A 21,065-nucleotide genomic window follows, 5' to 3' on the forward strand; every position below is an offset into this window, starting at 1 on the left:
GTCACGCCATATCTTGGAAATATCTGCTGGTTCAATGCGTATGACAGATGAAATAACTGCCACTGCTATCTCTCCAGTATTCCTGGAAGCACACCTCTTCTCTGTTACCGAAATGTTATTTTATCTAGGGATCATCTTCTAAGATGCGCTTTGCTCCACCCCAAGCAGGATCCTTTGAATCAATGAAGACAACCTGTCCCAGCCAAATAACCAGCTTCTTCTGTTTTTCCTGAAAAGAAAAGGCAAGCATACATGGTCAGAGATTATTGGCTTATGTTTGCAAATACTTCCACATTACTGATTACAGTTAATTAAAACGATTGCTGCCTTTTTACCTTCCTGGTCATTGGAACGATGCCATTCTAGGCTACCTGATACCTTTGGACAGGTTGAATTACACTGACGCCGGTAATAATGTCATCTGCTACAATGAATCAGCTAGCAATTCCGGATGAAAATATCTGCAGAGAGGATGGCAGGCTTTCTAGCTGGCTAAGCTTTATAATGAAAAGAGAAAGCAGTTGGGCTTGCAACAATGGTAAGTGGATCCCTAGCGGAGGGCAAACATTTCTCTCCTCTTTCTCTATCACATCCCATGCTTTGAAGAGCTGTTTCTTTTAGAGTTGTTGGTTCTCAAGAATGAGGCAGGAGGGAAGTTGTAATGGGAATTGTAGGGGTGTAAGAACACATCAATCTCAAGTGCTCATGCACAGGAGCTGTTCCTAGTGACTGTACCCTGTTGGTGCAATCATTAAACTACATCCTGCACTCCATAGGTGAGGAGCTGGTAGCCACCCATCAGCCCAGGTCATCATAGCTACTGGTCAGCGATGATCTGAGTTATAGTTAAGGATGAGCAAATATGCAAATTTTGACTTCTCTCAGTTCTCCCTTTCCCCCAATCATTCTGCCAGGCGCCAGAGGATCCAACCCCCCCCCCCCCGCCCCATGGCAGGTTGCCAGGAACTGATAAAACAAGGAAAGTTCTTACCAATGCTTTTTATTCAATGTTCACAGAGAGAGGTTTAGAATTGCAGTCTCTCGGAGTAATGGTGTTGCTCCAAGTGAAAGCCCACCCCTTCCATCACTCCCACTTCCTCATGAGTCATCGCTACTGGTGCTGAAAAGGGCCTTTTGGCTTAGAGCTCTTTGCTCTCCTACTTTCAAGGCCCACTGTGTTCTAGGAGAGGGGAGGACCTGGAATGCTTTCTAAGGACACTGAGTCCATCAGCTGTCTCCCCCCTTCTTCTTCTTCTTCTTCTTCTTCTTCTTCTTCTTCTTCTTCTTCTTCTTCTTCCTCTTCCTCTTCCTCTTCCTCTTCCTCTTCCTCTTCCTCTTCCTCTTCCTCTCCCATTATTTCCCAGCTTTTCTCTTCATCTGCCTCTGAGCTGTGACCTCCCTCAAACCCCTGTTGTAATTCTTCTGAAGAATCTCTGGAAGGGTCAGGCTGGAGAGGTCTCTACCACTCCTCCTCTGCCCAGTCCCTGACAGCTAACAGTTCTCCACATTGCCACAGCAGTTTGTGAATTTATTTATTTTTTAAAGTCCTCGTGGACATTCATAAGGATTTTAAGACAATTCATCCTGGAAACTCTTCTCTACAGTTCCAAAAATAGGAGAGGTGATTATAGATAGTCACTGGTAGGGGAAGGGCATTTGAGAGATGCTAAAAGGCACAGGCCACAATGCAACATCCTCTCCTAACGTTCCAATAGGACTATATGAATATACTTAGCTGGAGGAGCATATTGGCGTTGTGGTGTCAGGCTCTCCCACCTTCCAACTTACATCCCATCAGACTGCTTGTAGAGAGTTTTCTGGGTGCATGACCAGTGTATGCATGAGGCTTCTTGCACATGTTTGAATGAATGGGCACAGCCCAGGGAAGACTCTGCTACAATAGCACCTCTCTCCTCCCATTTGTATTCATTTAGCCCAGGGGTAGCCAATGCAGTGACTCCAACTCAACTCGAGATGACTCCAACTCTCACTAGGTCCAGCTAGCATGGCCACTGATCAGGAATGATGGAAACAGCAGTCCATGTACTTCTGGAAGGCACCATATTGGCTAAACTTGATTTAGGCCACATAGGCTGAAGTTAGGAGTCACAAAGCACACCTGATTCTATGTTAGATCATTGTGACTCTGTTCTCTGTTATCACGACACATTGTCCAGAGCTGCACATGAGGCTACGTTCTACCTGCTGAGCACTTGGTTTGAGTTAAGGCCTGGAAAATCTAAATTAGTAGTGTATGTATATGTGCCGCAGGAAATATCTACGAGCAAGAGTTGACTGGACTCAAGTTTGCTCATGAATCTGGTGGGCTTTCCAGTTTGACGCAAGCTGTGCTTTCTATGTATGCCTCTCATTCCAAAGCCTTCCCATGGAAGAGAAAAAACAACCACCACAAAATTAGACCAACGAACATTTCACTGTTCCTTCCACTATAGTGTCTATCAGGAATGCCAGGCTGAAATGTTCTTTTGTTGAATTTAAAAGGCTCAGTGAGTCAGATGAGAGGATTCTGTGTGCATTCCTAATTTAAATGGGTTGTTTACAGCTGTATTAAGGCACAAGGAAAGATCTTTGGCTCATAGCTGCCAAGTTTTCCCTTTTCTCGCGAGGAAGCCTATTCAGCATAAGGGAAAATCCCTGTAAAAAAGGGATAACTTGGCAGCTATGCTTTGGCTTTTAATGAAGTAATTTGTGTGACTCTTTTGGGGAGTCAAATTAATGACAGTGTAGCAATAGGGAAAGACAGAGCTGAGCAACACTTTAAGTCCTTGAAGTTTATCGACTAATGTTTTCTAGCCAAGGGCCAAACTTGACTGATGTTCTGAACTCTAAAACTCTGGGATTTGGAAAGATTCTGTAAGATGTTGGCAATGCATTGCATTGTATCTAATAGCATGCACCACTTTTCATAATCAGTATTTTTATCCCCCATATTACAGATTGTGGGTGGGGGCTAAGGCTGAGTGAGTATGGCTTACCAAGCATCACCTAGTGAGTTCATTCATGGCAGAGGCGAGATTCTGACCTTGATGATTCATAGTTAAGGGCAAAACTAGACATTAGCTAGATATGTGGCATGAAGCTATGTATCAAGTTTTTTCTTACTAAATTACAGGCACCAGGAAAGTAGAATGTGGGGAAGTATGGAGGCTTATGTCTTATCCCTTCCCAGTGCAATTGGAAATTTCCTTACTGGTTGCATGCAATAAAAGCAAAATGGGTTTTCAATTGACCCCCAGTAACTATATTTTCCTGGAGCAGCTTGAGTACTTGCATCAAGAAGAAAAAACTTTGAAAGTCTTCTTTTGGTAATTGATTTGACCTGAATTTGCATTGTCTTACAGTGTGTGTGTTGTGCTTTCTCTCTCTCTTTCTGTTGATTAAGGTCGAAGAAACAGATTCCAGTCCTGGACCTGCTGAAATTGTCTCCGTTGTAGAAGATGAACTGCCAGGATCTGAGCTCTGCTTTTTCTACAAAAGATTGTTCTGCCTGCAACAAGCAAAAATAGATCCCGGTGAAAATGAAAATGGTAAGAATGCAAGAAGTTCTGGGATCGGAATTAGGGGCCCTTTCTTTCCAAACCTCATTTAACCCCTCAGATTCAGGGAAATATTAAATGACTTATACCAGAGATGGGGAACCGGGGACCCCTCAGATGTTATTGAGTTCCAGCTTCCATCAACCCTGGCTAACATGGTTAATGGTGGGAGTTGGAATCCAAGAAAACATGCCCAGATCCGTATTTATTCTGGAAGGTATGACAGTGGTATGAACATCTGCCCTCATGTTGCCCTTTTCCGGGTCCAAAAGGACCTGTATGTCAGCAATCATGCGTCAATTGGACACACCTAAAATGGCTGCTGCCTGTATATATAATGCAGGGCATCAGAATATCAAATAGCACATCAAATAATGAATGCAGCTGATGCTATTTTGATTAGATGTAATTAGTGCAAAACTTAATGTTGTATGTCCTGTTCAGGTTGTGGTTTCTTGCTTTTTTATTATTCCAGGAGACATCCCGACACCTCCGTGCCATGGTTTAATTCCACTCGGGCTGCTTCCCCTTATCCTCGCCTTATTACTCACTGTAATCATAGCAGTTGCCATTGGCCTGGGAAGTGAGTACCAAATAACTTATTTATTAGGTTCTCAACTAACCATTCAAGAGTCTGCATTTTTTATGAGTCTCCTACTGAGAATAGGATTAACCTGCTGCCAAAGGTTGCCTATTGATTTTAAACACACACACACACACACACACACACACACACACACACACACTTTAACTCCTCAGCATGAGATCTATAAAACAGAGAGCAGAATACACGCTGCCAGAACATATCAGTTAGGACCAACTCACATGATTACTTCCAGTGTACTGAGATTGACTTCCAGCTGCCTGTGCAACATGGTGACTGGGTTCAGACCTGTGGCACATGTGGAACTCTGGATGGATGCAGCATTCATGTGGTAAAGGTAAAGGACCCCTGGACAGTTGAGTCCAGTCAAAGGCTACTATGGGGTTGCAGCGCTCATCTCGCTTTCAGGCTGAGGGAGTCGGCATTTGTCCACAGGCAGTTTGTGTGTCTGACTAAACTGCTTCTCTAGCAATGAAACACCGTGACAGAAGCCAGAGCGCACAGAAACGCCATTTACCTCCCTGCTGCAGCGGTACCGATTTATCTATTTGCACTGGTGTGCTTTCGAACTGCTAGGTTGGCAGGACCTGGGACAGAGGAGCGGGAGCTCACTCCGTCACGGGGATTTGAACCACTGACCTTCCAATTGGCAAGCCCAAGAGGCTTATGTGGTACATGGAGCTCTGCAGACCAGGCATCAATTCCTTTCTGTTTGCATCATTGGGACAACTGAATGAAGGAACATGTGATGGCAATTTGAGCCTGGACACTTTTAAACTTTCAGACCAGAATCCTCTTGGTCTTGGAAATCAGCTGGTCCAGCACAGCCAATCACGTGCCATTATCTGCTATTTAACCAAGTCTGAGAAATTCACCTCAGGCCACAAAGGAAGTGGGGGGGGGGAACTGGTCATAGTGTCTCCACCATTCCTCCTGAGCCTCCTCCCCACAATATATTCCCCTCTGTCAGAGGATAAAGTTGTGGGCACCACACAGCTTGCTCTGGGCCTTCTAAACTAAACTGTCACTTTCAAGTGCAGTGGTCATACATCTGGATACAGCATTCAGAAAGAGTGCCCTGGCAGAAATCACGGAAACCCGGACATATGGCAATCCATGCCAGAAGTCAAAATATTGGTGAATTTCCTTTAAAATAGCTCAAAAACTTCACTTTTTAAAGATTTAGCCAAAAAAGGTCAACAACTCTGGGCAAAACGAACAACTTTTGTGTCCGGAATTCCACTTTTTTGAAATATGGCAACCCTATCTTAGGTCTGTAATTCACAGATTCCCTTTCAAACCTTCTTTCAGCATGTTTATCTAAAGGAATATATCTTAACCGCTTTGATGCTTTATTACAATTAAGTGGTATATAAATTAATAATCACCATAATGATCATAATCATAATATTGCTGCCAAGCCAAGGATATGCTATCTTAACTTGATATGATTTCCTTTCATTCTGTCAGTTTACTTCAAATGCATTGGGGGATTCAGGTGCAGGTCGTCCTTTAGATGTATTGACCAAACAGCAAGATGTGATGGAGTCTTCAACTGTAAAGATGGAGAGGATGAGTATAGATGTGGTAACTTTGATTTGATTTTGGATTACACATGCTACTTCCCATCAAAACTTAGTTTTGATAAACTAAATCCAAGCTCTGTTTGAAACATTCCATTCAACATTCCCAGACAAAACATTGCTGCCTTCTTTTTGCATGAACAGAAGTTACTATTATTACCTTTCAATATGGCAGGACCCTGAGGGCAATTTCTGGGTCAAGAGCACTCCTGATCACATGTAGAGAAGGTGCATATCAGGAACAAAAATTATGCGGAATGGCAGAATGGCTATGCCACAAATAAATGTGTTATTCCTTGGATAGGGGTGGATGAATTTGTCAAATTTTGTTTCTCTTACTTTTCTCATTTTTTCCAGTCTTAAATCCAATTCTCCACACTTCCACAGAAATTTGGAGTTTTTTAAAAAAAAATATTAGAAATTTGTCAGCATTTCAGTGCACATTTCTCCTAATACATTTTTTGTATGTAATTTTCACTAATATAATGTATTTTTACATGTTACTTTCACTAATGCATTTTGGAGCATCTCCACCCCCATCGTTCTGCCTGGACACTGAGGTCCAGTACCGAGGGCCTTCTGGCGGTTCCCTCGTTGCAAGAAGCCAAGTTGCAGGGAACCAGGCAGAGGGCCTTCTCGGTGGTGGCGCCTGCCCTGTGGAACGCCCTCCCATCAGATGTCAAAGAGAAAAACAGCTACCAGATTTTTAGAAGACATCTGAAGGCAGCCCTGTTTAGGGAGGCTTTTAATGTTTAATAGATTACTGTGTTTTATTTTTCTGTTGGAAGCCGCCCAGAGTGGCTGGGGGAACCCAGCCAGATGGGCGGGGTATAAATAATAAATTATTATTATTATTATTATTATTATTATTATTATTATTATTATTATTATTATTTGCAGTTTTCCATAATATGTGCAGTTGTAGACACATCATTTGGAGAACTGCATTGTGAACTTCAATCCATTTTAATGACACAGACTTACACCCCAGTATGTGATTGAATCCCATCCACACATTCTGGATGCAACCTTTAAGGCACCACAATACCCTACATTTTTTATTTTTTATATGCTGTGAGAGGCCGACATGGCTACTTCTCTAGAACAATGTTTCTCAAACTTGCCATAATTGCGTAAGCTTTTGAGAGTTTAGTCTTACAATTGTATCCCTTCTCAGGTGAAGATACTTTGAGAGTAGTTTTAATAATATTATTTTATCCAAACTAGAGCAAATTCTGCTGTTTACCCTTCGAAACCTTTTTGCCTGCTTCAGAGGCAGCACTGCTCTAGAAGATCACCAAGTGCAGAGTATGTGCCAACTTGAATAAAATATTGGGGGGAGCCAGATAAGACCCGTCCCACATAATCGATCACGTGATGTGGTGTGCACATGCCCTTTAAATGGCAATGGTCATCAATTTTTGGGGGTGTGTGGGAGACCCTTAGGATTTGGCTTCTATAAAACAGAGTAAGGAGGGGGTGGGAGATCTCAACCTTCATGAGTTTTCAACTCTTACCTCTACTGATGAAATAGGAGCAAACACACAAAAACCAATGCCCAAATTCATCAGATCTCAAGATATATACACCAGTACACTGATTCAGTTGCAGCAGTTGTTTATTAGCTATTTACAGCCTTTCTCTCTGTATCCCAGTCAGACTGAGTGGCAAGAAGGCTGTGTTGCAAGTGTTTGCTTACGGAGCCTGGAGGACTGTGTGTTCAGAAAACTGGCAAGAAACCTATGGAAGAGTTACATGTAAATACTTAGGTATCTCAAGGTACTGCATAGGAAATGACCATGGAAACGAAGGATTCGTATGTCAAACTGTTGCTTGCTTTCAAAGGGAAGTCCATCTTTCTGAAATACAACCCATGTGCTAAAAACCAAGTTGGTTTCTCCAGCAAAGTGCTGATTATTTTTTTATTTTTATTTTTGCAGAAAGTGCATATTTACTACAAAACACTACTAATCAGTAAAGCCCCTGGAAATATAACTTTATGTTATGTGATTAGCATGCAAATGTTGTAAACAAACAAATTGCACTAACAGAACTTTGCCAAGAAACCGACAGGGTCTTTTTGTTGTTGTCCCTCTGTCACCTGCTTTTGACACAGGATGGCACTGGAGACTTATTGCGACTCTATGTTTCATTTACAAATGTAAATGTAGAGCCGAAGGGGAGGCAAGCAGCAAGCAGCCCTAAAATCAGAAGGCCTGCTACCCTATGTCAGTTCCACATTCCCTATCACAAGGGGACTTCAGCCAACTTTCAGCTCCCTCTCTGATTCTGCCCCTTCCCAAAGTGCAAACTATTTTTCATTCATGCATATTAACACCCTGGCCCCTTGGCTGGAGGGCGGCAGGCAACAAAGCAGAGATGGGCAACCTGCAGTTCTCCAGATATTGTTGGACTCTAGTCAGCATGGTGAATGGTCAGAGGTGATGGGTGCTATAGTCCAATAATATCTGGAGTGCAACATGTTCACTCCTGGTTGACTGATACCTCATTCAGATACAGAGATTCCCAATTATCTCCAAAATATCAGCTCCCTCTTGAGGAAATGCCAAACTATAATTCTGGGCTATACTCAAGCAATCTGAGCAAGAAGGTTGCCATCAGGTTGGCATGTTCTGACGACAGTCAGCGGCTGGATGGAATGCCACCAGGGAACCATGTGTATGTTGCTTTGGGTTCCATGATGAGAGAAAGGCAGGATATAAATGTGAATAGATAAATAAAACAACAGCAGGATGATCCATCAGAAGCCACAGTGGAATGTTTGTGTGTATTCATTGATTATCCGTTAGTTTAATACAGGGTTTCTTTAAAACTATTTGTAGTATTTCCATAAAAACTTTATAGCAAGCCACCTAACATTTGCAAGCCAGGTAGGCTAGCCATGTGATAGATGAAGTAAATGTTCAGAATGTTGCTGAATTTTCAAGGCAATTCCTGTTATTTACAGCTTTGTGAGTTCGAGGGCCTTCCCGGTGACGGCTATTGAAGAAGCGTTTCAGAGGCATTTTGTTGCTGCAGATCATTGGTTGTCTGCCGACCAGCTGACATCTCCACAGAACACCACGTCCTTGCGGTATGTCTCAGGTGCTAAATTCCAGAAATATACGTACGTAAATTTTAAAATACAAACTCTTCCGACCCAGTCCTGTTGGTAGGGCTGGACTGCAGTACACACCACCTTAGACCCTTAGACCCATGGCAGGGCCTTTTCAGTGGTGATTCCCCAGTGGTGAAATGCCCTCCCTTTTGAGGTGCACCTGTCTCCGCAATTATTCAGGAAGTATTGGAAAACATCAGTGTTTACCCAGGCATTCGGGGGCTGAAGAATACTGTTCCAATCTTACCACCTCGCCAATAGGAGGGAAAATGGGCCCCTTTTTCTTTCTTTTGTTTGGGGGTGGGGGAAAGGAAAAGGGAGTCTGTTCGTTTCCTCCCCATCCCAGCTTACCAGGCAGGCACACTGACTTCGGAAAGCGATTGGGGTGGTGGTGGCTGACGTCATGTCTAGGTGTCACACGCAGCAGCCCGGCTTCCATGGCCAGGGGCTTCTTGGCTTCCTGCCACCCCCATAGGCCAGGGGCTGCTTTCCCTCTGCAGCAGGAGAAGGAGGAGCTGCCATGTTGTTGGCTTGCATAACAGTGCCGTGTCTGAGCATTGTGTATGACGTTGCGATGTCAAACGTGATGCCCGAACAAACACTGAGGGGGCCCAGTTCTCTACTAACAAATATTGGGGGGAGGGGGCCAAAGGGGTTCAGCCCCTAGGAATTGGCACCTTTGGTTACCAGGTGGCAGGAAGTAAATAGACGAGTCCTTTTTTTCTTTCTCTCCCTTCCCAAACCCAAAGAAAGGAACAGGGACCCGTTTTACCCCTTCCCGCCATCATCTGGTGTGTGTGTGTGTGTGTGTAAGAGTGAACAACCAGTGCAGCAATGGGGAAAGTTGGGAAGGGAAAGAAAAGTTCACAGGACCCCTGGAGCCACCCCCCCCCCTCAAAACCGTTGCCTCATAGCAATACAAAGGAAGGGTGCTTTATTTAATTCTGGTTACAAATCGCTTCTTATAAAATAAATCAAAGCAATTTCATATCTTTAAAAATCAGCAAAAAATACCACCAATGATACTTTGTCATATATGAGAACAATTAGAACAATTAGAATGTAAAGGCAGCAGAAGCTGGAAGAATACTTTTAAGAAGGGGCTCCTTTTTTCTTTCTATTGAGACTTAACACATTGAACCTCAGTTTAATTTGATGGATGAAGTGGAAAGAGAGGTAGCAAGCATTCAAGTCTATCACTTTGTCTTCTTTTCATTTCAGAGAAGAGTGTGCCTCAGGCTATGTGATCATCCTAAAATGTTTGGGTAAGTGCTTTGAAAAACAGCCGAATGTAGCATCAGTTTGACACCAAGAATTGTGGGAGAATGTGCAAGCTAGAAGTTCGTTTGTGCAAGTTGAAATATGCAAGTCGAGATCATGGTAACTGCTCCAAATCATTTCCAGGGGGCAAATCATGTGCAGGAGACCTTCCAGTGGGTGAAAATTGACAGCAATTCTCAGAAATATCTCCTTTCTGTAAATAAAATTTTAGCAACTAGGAGAGAAAAATTATACAAGGGAGAACTGGCAGGTGAGTTAGAGAAAAAGAGAGAGTGATTTGGGAACACCCCCAAAGTAAGACAATACCCTATATTTCTCATGAATTCAGTCAAGCAATGAATATTCTTATGTGTCTCTCTGAGTTAAACATGACTTAGATTCAAGAACTGTGTCTTTAAAATATATGTGCAGAGAGACATAACTAGGAGTTAGCGAGACCAGCCCTACTAGGAGCTCAGGCCTGTGATTGTTGGTTTTTTATTACAAAAATCACCTGTTGACTATAGAGTGTATGAAGTATTTGTGTGTAGTGATGCACCAACACTGTCAAGGTGAGATCAAACACAGGAGAAGCTTCCCATCCCTCTCACACTGCAGCACACAGGTGTGTGAATTTTTTGCCCTTCCTCCTCACCTCAGCCTCACTCCAGACACTTCAAGTACTTGTGTAAAATGTAGTACTTTCTAATGTGGCCCGTTGTGCTCAGGGGCCTTTCCCCCAGGAGGGGCACCAATACAGCTCCTCGTGAAGGGCGCAAGGGACCCTAGGCACACCTCTGTATGTACAGCTCGTCCAGATAAGGATTCCTCGCTCGTGATCCCACTGATGCTACTTTCCCTTTTCTACAGCGTGTGGCGCTAGGTCCAGGTATGCCTCCCGTATAGTGGGAGGAAACGCATCGATGCCTCAGCAATGGCCATGGCAAGCCAGCCTTCAGTTTCAAGGATATCATTTGTGTGGTGGATCTATCATCAGCCCTTGGTGGATTGTCACAGCAGCCCACTGTGTTTATGAGTAAGTGCCTTGTCTTGTTCGCCATGTTTTTGCACCGCAGGTGCCTATTGCGTGGGTTGTTCCAATTGTCGACCCCAATCCCAGCTGGGCCACAATTGTGAAGTAAGTATCCTGCCCACATAGTACCAGGTTTTTAAATGATGCAGCAGTGCCAGGGAGTGAAGCCGTAGTGAGGTTTCTCACATGCGGCAGCTAGACTGGAGACTGGGAGTGGCCACTGAGACCATATAACACTGATCCTGAAAGACCTACATTGGCTCCAGGTACGTTTCCAAGCACAATTCAAAGTGTTGGTGCTGACCTTTAAAGCCCTAAACGGCCTCGGCCCAGTATTCCTGAAGGAGCGTCTCCACCCTCATCGTTCAGCCCGGACCCTGAGGTCCAGCACCGAGGGCCTTCAGGCAGATCCCTCACTGTGAGATGTGAGGTTACAGGGAACAAGGCAGAGGGCCTTCTCAGTGGTGGCGCCCGCCCTGTGAAACGCCCTCCCGTCAGATGTCAAGGAAATAAACAACTATCTTACTTATAGAAGACATCTGAAGGCAGCTCTGTTTAGGGAAGTTTTTAATGTTTGATGTTTTATTGTGCTTTTAATATTCTGTTGGGAGCCGCCCAGAGTGGTTGGGAAAACCCAGCCAGATGGGCAGGGTAGAAATTATTATTATTATTATTATTATTATTATTATTATGTGTCACTACTGAGATGTGTAAAGGGCACTATGTTAGGAAAAAGAAGGGCAATTTCTTGACACAGGAAGGTCGTGAAAAATCAGGTTTAGCTTCTGCAATAAGAGATGCAGTGAAATAGGAGCAGGTACAGATGTTAGGGCCTGGGGAGAAATTAATTTCAGTCCACGTTTTCATGATGTTTTTTACAGCAAGGTTCACAAATTGCTGCAGAAATGTGGAGAACTGAAATCAAGACTGGAACAATGAGAAACTAAGAGAACTGAAATGGCCAGATCCTTCTATCCTTGTAATGGTATCACTGAGGAACACCTTTAAAAAGACTAAAATAAAATAAAAAGCACTATCACTATCAATGAAGGAGCAGGGTGTTGCAATAGAATAGCCAAGAACAGGAGCATTACTGGATTGAAACAACAAATTCCTCAGGAAGCAGGCTGCGGAGCATTTGTTGTTGTTTAGTCGTTTAGTCGTGTCTGACTCTTCGTGAGCCCATGGACCAGAGCACGCCAGGCACTCCTGTCTTCCACTGCCTCCCGCAGTTTGGTCAAACTCATGTTCGTAGCTTCGAGAACACTGTCCAACCATCTCTTCCTCTGTCGTCCTGCTCCTAGTGCCCTCAATCTTTCCCAACATCAGGGTCTTTTCCAGGGAGTCTTCTCTTCTCATGAGGTGGCCAAAGTCAGGGCTGATTTCCTTCAGAATGGATAGGTTTGATCTTCTTGCAGTCCATGGGACTCTCAAGAGTCTCCTCCAGCACCATTACAGAGGATTACAGATGATTTAATGTAACATTGACCAAATTAATGTCAATAGGTGGATTGGATGCATCATCAGAACAAAAAAAAATGAAATCAGCAGGGTACTATTACTACTACTACTACTACTACTACTACTACTATTACTACTGCTGCTGCTGCTATTTTATATCCTGCCTTTTCCCCTGACATGGACTCAAGGCCTCTTACAGACAAAAATAAGAATCAATATTTTACTGGCAAGCTAGGCATTAGAAACTGATTTTTAAAATATTTGATACTAATAAGCATTGGTTCCATACCTGAAATTAATCATGGCTGAGTATATAAAAAAAATCCTAACAAGCTGCTATAATTATAGAAATGTGAATCTTTGTGAAATTCTAGTTATAGGTAGGTAACCGTGTTGGTCTGACGTAGTCAAAACAAAAAATAAAAAAATTCCTTCCAGTAGCACCTTAGAGCAGGCATCCCCAAACTTCGGCCCTCCAGATGTTTTGGACTACAATTCCCATCATCCCTGCACACTGGTCCTCTTAGCTAGGCATCATGGGAGTTGTAGGCCAAAACATCTGGAGGGCCGCAGTTTGGGGATGCCTGCCTAGAGACCAACTAAGTTTGTTTTGTGTGCATGTAAGAAGTGCGCATGAAAAAGTGTGCATGCACACGGAAGCTCATACCTATGACAAACTTAGTTGGTTTCTAAGGTGCTACTGGAAGGAATTTTTAAATTTTTTGTTCAGTGTAATTCTGTCATTGCTGGAAATGACTTCTTGTGCGAGAAGTCATTACTAACCCTTTCTCTTTCTAATGTCTTTGTTTCAGTTTGTACTTCCCAAGAGCTTGGAGTGTGTATGCGGGCTTTGTAATACTGGAAGAAGGCCCTGCTAATCCATATTTAGTGGACAAAATTATATACCATAAAAATTATAAACCCAAAACAATGAAGAATGATATAGCATTGATTAGGCTGGCCAAACCACTTGCACTAAATGGTAATTTTGAATCTGTTGCTATTTCTTTCTCTTTCCCCTCTTGTTCTGCATTTAAACTTAGAATTGATTACTGCTGTCACTAAAAATGTAATATTAATCTGTGGTAATCTGAATCAAGAACCACCAGTCCCACAATGATGACTAATGGAGATAACAATGATTTCTGATTTTAATTTTTATGTGTCTTTTATTATGTTTGTATAGTTGTAAACAGCATCATTTTTTAAAAAAACCACTGTGTACATTTTTTAAAAATGAATAAGTGCCGTATATTCTGGCGTATAAGACAATTGGGCATATAAGACTGTCCCCAACTTTCCCAGTTAAAATATAGAGTTTGGGATATACTCGCCGTATAAGAAATACGACCCGGCATATAAGACGACCCTCGACTTTTGAGAAGATTTTCATGGGTTAAAAAGTAGTCTTATACGCAGGAATATACAGTAAATGATCCAACAATATGAGCAATCCCACATAGCAACCTGATTTACTCATTTTCTTGGCATGTCAGCAACACTCTAAAATACACACCCAGGTTTTTTGGAGCGTGAATCCTCTTAGAATAACAAAGACTTCAGGATCTGTGCTGATCCTGAAGTCATTCTTCCATTCGTATGAAGGAATGTAGAACCCTTGAAAGTTAAAAAAAAACACTCTGCATGTGGACTGTAAGCATAAAGAATGAAGAGTGACCAGTTGGTGGCCCATGGGCCACAGCAGTGTTATCATACCCAAAGGGGTATCCTCAAAAGGTTGCCCATCATTTTGTTTATAAGGGAAATGAATTGTGTGAACAATGTCATATCTAGTTTGGTCCTAAGTACCAACAGAGTTAAGCAAGAGGCCCTGTAAGAAGAGCCCAGCTGGACCAGACTAAAGGTCCACCAAGGCTAATATTCTGCTACCCACAGCAGCCTCTGGGAAGCCCATAAATACAGCAAGAAGGCCATAACCCTCTTCTGCTGGTGTTTCCCCACAACTGGTATTCAGAGATATGTTGCTGCTTAACTTTCCACATGCAAAGTATGTGCTCTGCATTGAGCTACGGCTCTTTCCCCCCAAATTTGTATTTGCAATCACTGGCAGTTCATCCATGTACTTGGAGTCCCTGTCATGAGGATGGGCTGAGCCTCCCAAAGAACACTGGAATGGAGAGTGCTTATTTTGACCCATGGGTTTGTTTCCACAAACAGAAAAACCCACAGCATATTTATTTAAAATGCTGAGGAACATATTCCTTGTTCTAGCATAAGCTAATGCACCACTAACAGACCCATTATTTATATGATGAGGTAGAGTGAATAACCCAGAATTGGGGGGGGGGGAGAAGCAAGCTTGAATGCACACATTTCCAGTATTGTGTTTTGTTTTGTTTTGTTTTGAGGTGCATTTTCATGGAAATGGAGAACTACAGCGCTAGTCTATGTGCTCTATCACCCCTCGAAGTCTATACAGTAGTAAATTAACTGGATGGTTAGTTCAGATCAATACATGAAACTTCCTCTTTCCCACTCCTTGTTGCCTCTTTAGAGTTAGTTGCTTGTTGGCCACAATGAATCTTCTGAACAGTCATCAGTTCAGGCTTTGGTTGAATGTCAAAGCCTTGACATCCATAAGTGCAATACAATACAGATGATAGGAGTCAAGACACATTATGCAATTCTACTGCTGAAGTCATGTTTTAAAGCACATACAAAGCATACCCCCCATGAATTCTGGGCACTGTAATTCATTAAGGGTTGCTGGGAATTGTTACCCTGTGAAACTACGAGGTCCAAAATCCTTTGAGGAAGAGAATGTGCTTTGAATTTGCTTTAAAGGTGTAGTGTGTATTCAGCCTTTGCCTGGACCTGACACTACTATACGGGAGGCCCCCTGGAGACCATATTTAAGTTGCTCTGAAATCTCTGAAGGAAAACTGAGATATATAAACAAGCTCACATGACTATCAAAAATATGTATTATGAAACTGCTAGTTTGGAGAGCAGGTATTTCTTTTTACACAGGTAATATAGAGCCAATTTGTCTTCCTAATTTTGGAGAACATTTTCCAGAGGGGAAAATGTGTTGGATATCAGGATGGGGAGCTGCAGAAGAAGGAGGCAAGTATCTTAGCATTTGAATCTAACAATGTATTTTTTGATAACTGAAAAATTGCTATGTGTGAACAATTAATTCAAGAGATACACTTAATAAATACTTTCCCATAAGCAGACAAATTCCAGTCTGACCAAAATATGGAAATGGAGGTACTAACAGATGTGAAGTAAGATGTCATGTACAGAGACTTCTCTTCTTCACATCCGTCAGCTGGGCGTGAGAAGAAGCCCCAAGTCTCCATGAGACACAGTGGTTGATATCCAATAATAGTCAGAATAATGGGTCTACTCTGAATTGGACTAAAGTTGGATATTACCCAATAATATTAGCTTGATTGCTTTCAGTGAGACTTAAGCCCAGCTAAGATCTCTACAAAGTCTTAAAGAATTTCTGGGTATATTTGGGAATCCCTTCTTAATATATATAAAAATGTATGGGATTGAACAAATCTTTCAACTACAGTAGAACCTCGGATTTCGAATGGAATCCCGAAGACTGTTCAACTTCCGAAATGTTCAAAAACCGAAAACTCAATACGGAAGCCTCAGTACAATAGGGAAACTCGAAATGGAAGCTGCATGGCATGTTCGGCTTCGGAAAAGCATTTGAAAACCAAAGCAGTTACTTCCGGCCTTTTGGCGTTCGAAAGCCGAAACGTTCGACTTACGAGACGCTTGAAAACCAAAGTTCCACTGTATTTCTAAAGAAAACTAACTGCAGCATTGGTTGGCTGGCATTAATAAAATACGGTATATGAAATTATAGGAAGGTTTTTTTGTTTTTTTTGTTTTAAATGCATTTAAAAAGTAATAGCTAATCACATTTTATTTTTATTTTTTATTTATTTATTTATTGTTACGGTTCTTGACCAGCACACATAAATATGCAATACATAAAAACAATAAAAGAAGACAAGAATATCTAAAAATAGACAATAAGTATAAGTTTTAGCAATTGGTTAAAAGAAAACTAATTAAAAGGAGTATTACTACTTAGGGAGGTAGACTACAGCAGTTAATATCACTGGAGCCATAAAAATTCGGTCCAATCTAATTAGCAGTGTCCAAATATCCTCAGAACATCTTCAGGACTAGCTAAAGAGGATCCAATAGCTAATCACATTTTAAGATGCCATATCTTCGCTATCCTTGAAATGGAGAATTTAACTTCTGTCTTGGAACAGGTGATACGTCAGAGATTCTGAATTATGCTGGTGTCCCTTTGATTTCTAACAAAGTGTGCAACCACAGAGAGGTCTATGGAGGAATCGTGGCTTCGTCAATGCTCTGTGCAGGCTATTTACAAGGAGGCATAGACACATGTCAGGTAGGGGCATTTCTTAAAGGGAACTGTCTTAACTGAGCAATCTAGTGGTGGTGGTGATACTACCAGTATCCCAAGATGTAAAGGGCCTTAGAGGCAAAAGCAGCACTTTAATTCAGGCCCAGGAGCAGTCTTGGAGCCAGTGAAGATAATGAAGTATTGGCATAATATGTTTATAATGCCCAATCCCAGTTATTAAAAAAACTGGAATGAGCAAGGGGGTAGCTTGCTTGTGGCTATCATACAGTGAAGGGCAGGTTAAAATCTTTTCATCCATTCAATAAAATATACAGTGGTACCTCGGTTGATGAACACAATTGGTTCCGGAAGTCTGTTCATAAACTGAAGCGTTCATAAACTGAAGCGAACTTTCCCATTGAAAGTAATGGAAAGTGGATTAATCCGTTCCAGACGGGTCCGCGGAGTACTCAACCTGAAGCGTACTTAACCCGAAGCATGGGTGTAATTGGTTCCGGAAGTCTGTTCATAAACTGAAGCAAACTTTCCCACTGAAAGTAATGGAAAGTGAATTAATCCGTTCCAGATGGGTCCGTGGCATTCGTAAACCGAAAATTCATAAACCGAGGTGTTCGTAAACCGAGGTTCCATTGTAATCCATTTGAGGGAGTCAATGAGAAGGAGAGATGGGCATTCATTTGTACTTGCTGAGTGATTTAAATAAAATCCTAAACTTGAATCTAGGTATACTGGATTGCCGAATGACAACCCTCAAAGCATGATGCAGTCAATACATTTGCAGCCTTTCTCCATGGCTCCATCAATTGGTTTTTTAATGACTAACTTCTGCTAGCTTAAACATTATTAGCAGCTCTACCTAATTTTTCTTTTTGAGATCCAGACAAAAGCTTGTTTTCCTGTCTCTTTCAGGGAGATAGTGGGGGACCATTGGTATGTAAAGTTCGGAATACTTGGAAGCTGGTAGGAACAACGAGCTTTGGGGTTGGCTGTGCAGAAGAAAATAAACCAGGGGTCTACAGTCGCATCACTTCATTTCTGGATTGGATACATGAACAAATGGAGGTTTACTTTCCATTAGTTTCTTCACCCCAGCCTAACCTTGATAGTGGGGTCAAGGGGCTGTTATGCTTCTACCTTATCAATGGTTTCCTTAATTGAAACTTCTTCCCCCTGTTCCATACAAGTGAATGGAGCAAGGGGAGGCAATTTGCACTCCTTTCATGTATTGTATTATGTTGGTCGTAGGATCAATTGTTAAAATTCAGTGTTTATTAAGGGAGGGTGGGATCCTGGACCCTCAGTCCTAAACTGGGGGTGGGGGTGGGGTGGTTAAGTATGGGAAATATACAAAGATTTGGGCCAGCCCAGGAGACTTGAGCACCAACCCTGATAGGAGTGATAGCTTGGTCACACCCTAAATTTCTTTTGTTTGCCCATAGATAAGATAGAAAACTGGGTAAGAGTTGCAGGGCTGTGTTTTAGCATTTCCTGCTGGGTTTTGCATAGCAACCCTTTCTGAAGTTTGCACAGAGAACAGCAGGTATTACTTAATGCTCTTTTAACTGTGACATTTCACGTGGTGAGGGAGTGCAGAGTAGTACTGTATATTTTGAAATGCTTGGAGGGTATGAAGCAGCCTGGTATTGCAGTGAAGGAAGCAGAAGAATAGTCTGTCCAATTAAAAAGTGCATTCCTTTATGGTAAAATAAAACAAAACCATATCAGAGTCACATGTCTAGTGCATTATTAACATTTGTCAGCCACCACCTGTGAATGAGAATACAAGTTCGATTATTTGCCCATTTCCAGCTCCCATCATTCCTCACCTGTTGTTTATATCTCTCTCAACCTATCCTAAATACTGCCTTTTTTATAAAAAAACTACCATAACATAGTGAGTATATGGCTAAAAGGGCACAAAATAGGCGTCAATTATTATATGTCTTATTTTTCTGCTGTGAAAAGTGTGGATTTTGAAGTAGATTTCATAGCTAAATGCTTTTTTTCTTCCTGAGAAGCAATACTATTGACGTCTCAAATGGTGCATGCTTCTTTTGTATTTGTAGAGAGAAGAATGGAAGAGAGGAGGTTAGATCATTACCACACAAACTCTTCAGAATGTTTGTTTGGGACAGAGAGGACAATCCACTTTCATCCTGCACAGTTTTTGCACTTCCTAACAGAAGAGCTGCTACAACTATCTTTTGCACCCATCCCTTTAACATGCACTATGTCACAATGAAGAATATCCATGTATTTTGATGCTGTCACCCGGTTTTCAGGTGTAAGCATGCCTGCATGCCAAGAGTCCTTCTCTCCTAACCCACCTCTTCCTGGTGAACTGAGATGGAAAAGGAAGAGTCCGGATCGTAAGGCCAGCAAAGTGAAAAGTATGGACAGGTTTACTGGGTTTGCGGCCTGCCTGAAACAAGAAGATACAACCAGGGCAGGAAGGAAGTGCCCATCTCTCAATTGATGGTAGAAATAGTGTACGATGTTGGCTGGATGCATTGGCACTAAAATACTGATGGATTTTCTTTTGACCTTTTTTAAAACAATAATAATTATAATAATAATCACAAACTGATGTGGAAATATGAAGAACTGAATTTAAGAAAGAAAGAAACAGAGGAACATAGAAAAAACAAAACTGGCTGTTTTACCCATCCTTTTTTGAGCAGCTAAAGAGTTCTGATTTTTGGCACCTAAGCAATAGCTGAATGCAATTTGCGGTGGGCAGTGTTTGCCACCAATAAGAACACAAACAAAATCACATTGTCAGCTAGTGCTTGCTCCTTAAATTTTGTTGCATTTCCTGTCTCAAAGATCACAACTGCACTGCTATTTCACTCCTATGTATGTTTAAGAACCCCAGGCTCAAGTCTTTCCTTTCCACATACTGTTCAGCAGATTGGTTCAGTGTAAAACTAGGTGGGCGGAAAGGAACAAGGAACTTGATTTACTTTGAAAAGTCCTCCCCCCCTTTTCTTTGAATCCAGCCTAAGAAATTCTGTGAATCAATGCTTTTGATCGTTAACACAGTTATTCCGAGATTTCTAAATTACATATGGTGCCTTGTCGATGCAAAGGCACATTGTAAATAAGCAGATGTGCAATCATCTGATGGTGCTTGATTTATAGTCTTAGATGGCAAAACACTAGATTTTAGACATGTTGTAAATAATGAATAAATGCAAACATTTCGGTCTGATGGTGCTTGATTTATAATATTGGATGGCAATTAAAACAACAACAACAACTACAGGAGCTCTGTCATTTGTTTATGGGCATTCCATTATGAATGGACATCTTCCTTTTAACTGGGCATTTTGTGCAACCTAAAAATTATTGAACAAGTAGTGATCTAGGTTCACAGAGTATACCCAGGAGAAGAGCCACATTACACAGTTACCACAGGAAGTCTTTAGGGAATGAAGCAAGCAAGCAAGCAAGCAAGCAAGCAAGCAAAATAAATAAATAAATAAATAAATAAATAAATAAATAAATAAATAAATTCCACTCTGAAGCATCAAGGCAGGCTGTGATATGTTTAAGGCTGGAATATGAAAATTCATTCTAAAAATATAGCTTACAGATGGCACATTTTTTAATAGTGGGAGAATTGCACATTTATGGGAGAATCCTTACAGAAGTAGCACGTGAGAGAAATGAGTGTGGCATGTCCCAGAACATATGCACTATTCCTTAACTTATGTATAGTTAGATTGTAAAGCGAATCTACACTGGTTGGTTGTAAATGTTATAAAAATGTGACACCAGAGGGTGCTGTAGAGCAGGGAGCTTCCGACAGTGAAAAACTCCTTTGAGAGTTATATGACATTAGTTAATAATGTTTTTACAGATCAGTGTTGATCCAGATCCAGTGTATCGTCTCAGTATTTATAGCAAATTATAAAGAAGCTAGCACATTTCTCTTTGTTAAGTAATGTGCGAAATGGTGGAGTGATTTCCACCCCCTCACCCCCAAGTGAATAATACTGGTGTCCAGATCACTTGTTTGTTGCAGGGAGACTAGACAGCATTGTCACAGAGGTATAACAA

General features: G+C 41.7%; 1 protein-coding gene across 1 annotated transcript; it reads left to right on the forward strand.

Annotated features, from left to right (window-relative positions):
* Positions 1-414: 414 nt before the first annotated feature.
* On the forward strand, positions 415-20,265 carry TMPRSS3 (transmembrane serine protease 3). The gene is made up of 13 exons (XM_088668749.1): positions 415-538; positions 3,363-3,563; positions 4,033-4,140; positions 5,632-5,748; positions 7,400-7,523; positions 8,713-8,838; positions 10,084-10,127; positions 10,993-11,158; positions 13,429-13,598; positions 15,608-15,703; positions 16,885-17,027; positions 17,913-18,065; positions 19,070-20,265. Exons 1-13 carry the CDS (start codon positions 415-417, stop codon positions 19,094-19,096), a joined length of 1,599 nt encoding a protein of 532 aa, XP_088524875.1. The 3' UTR covers positions 19,097-20,265.
* The last annotated feature ends 800 nt before the right edge of the window (positions 20,266-21,065 follow it).

This window comes from Zootoca vivipara, chromosome 4 (genome assembly GCF_965207765.1).
Source record: "Zootoca vivipara chromosome 4, rZooViv2.hap1.1, whole genome shotgun sequence".
In the NCBI taxonomy this organism is placed as follows: domain Eukaryota; kingdom Metazoa; phylum Chordata; class Lepidosauria; order Squamata; family Lacertidae; genus Zootoca; species Zootoca vivipara.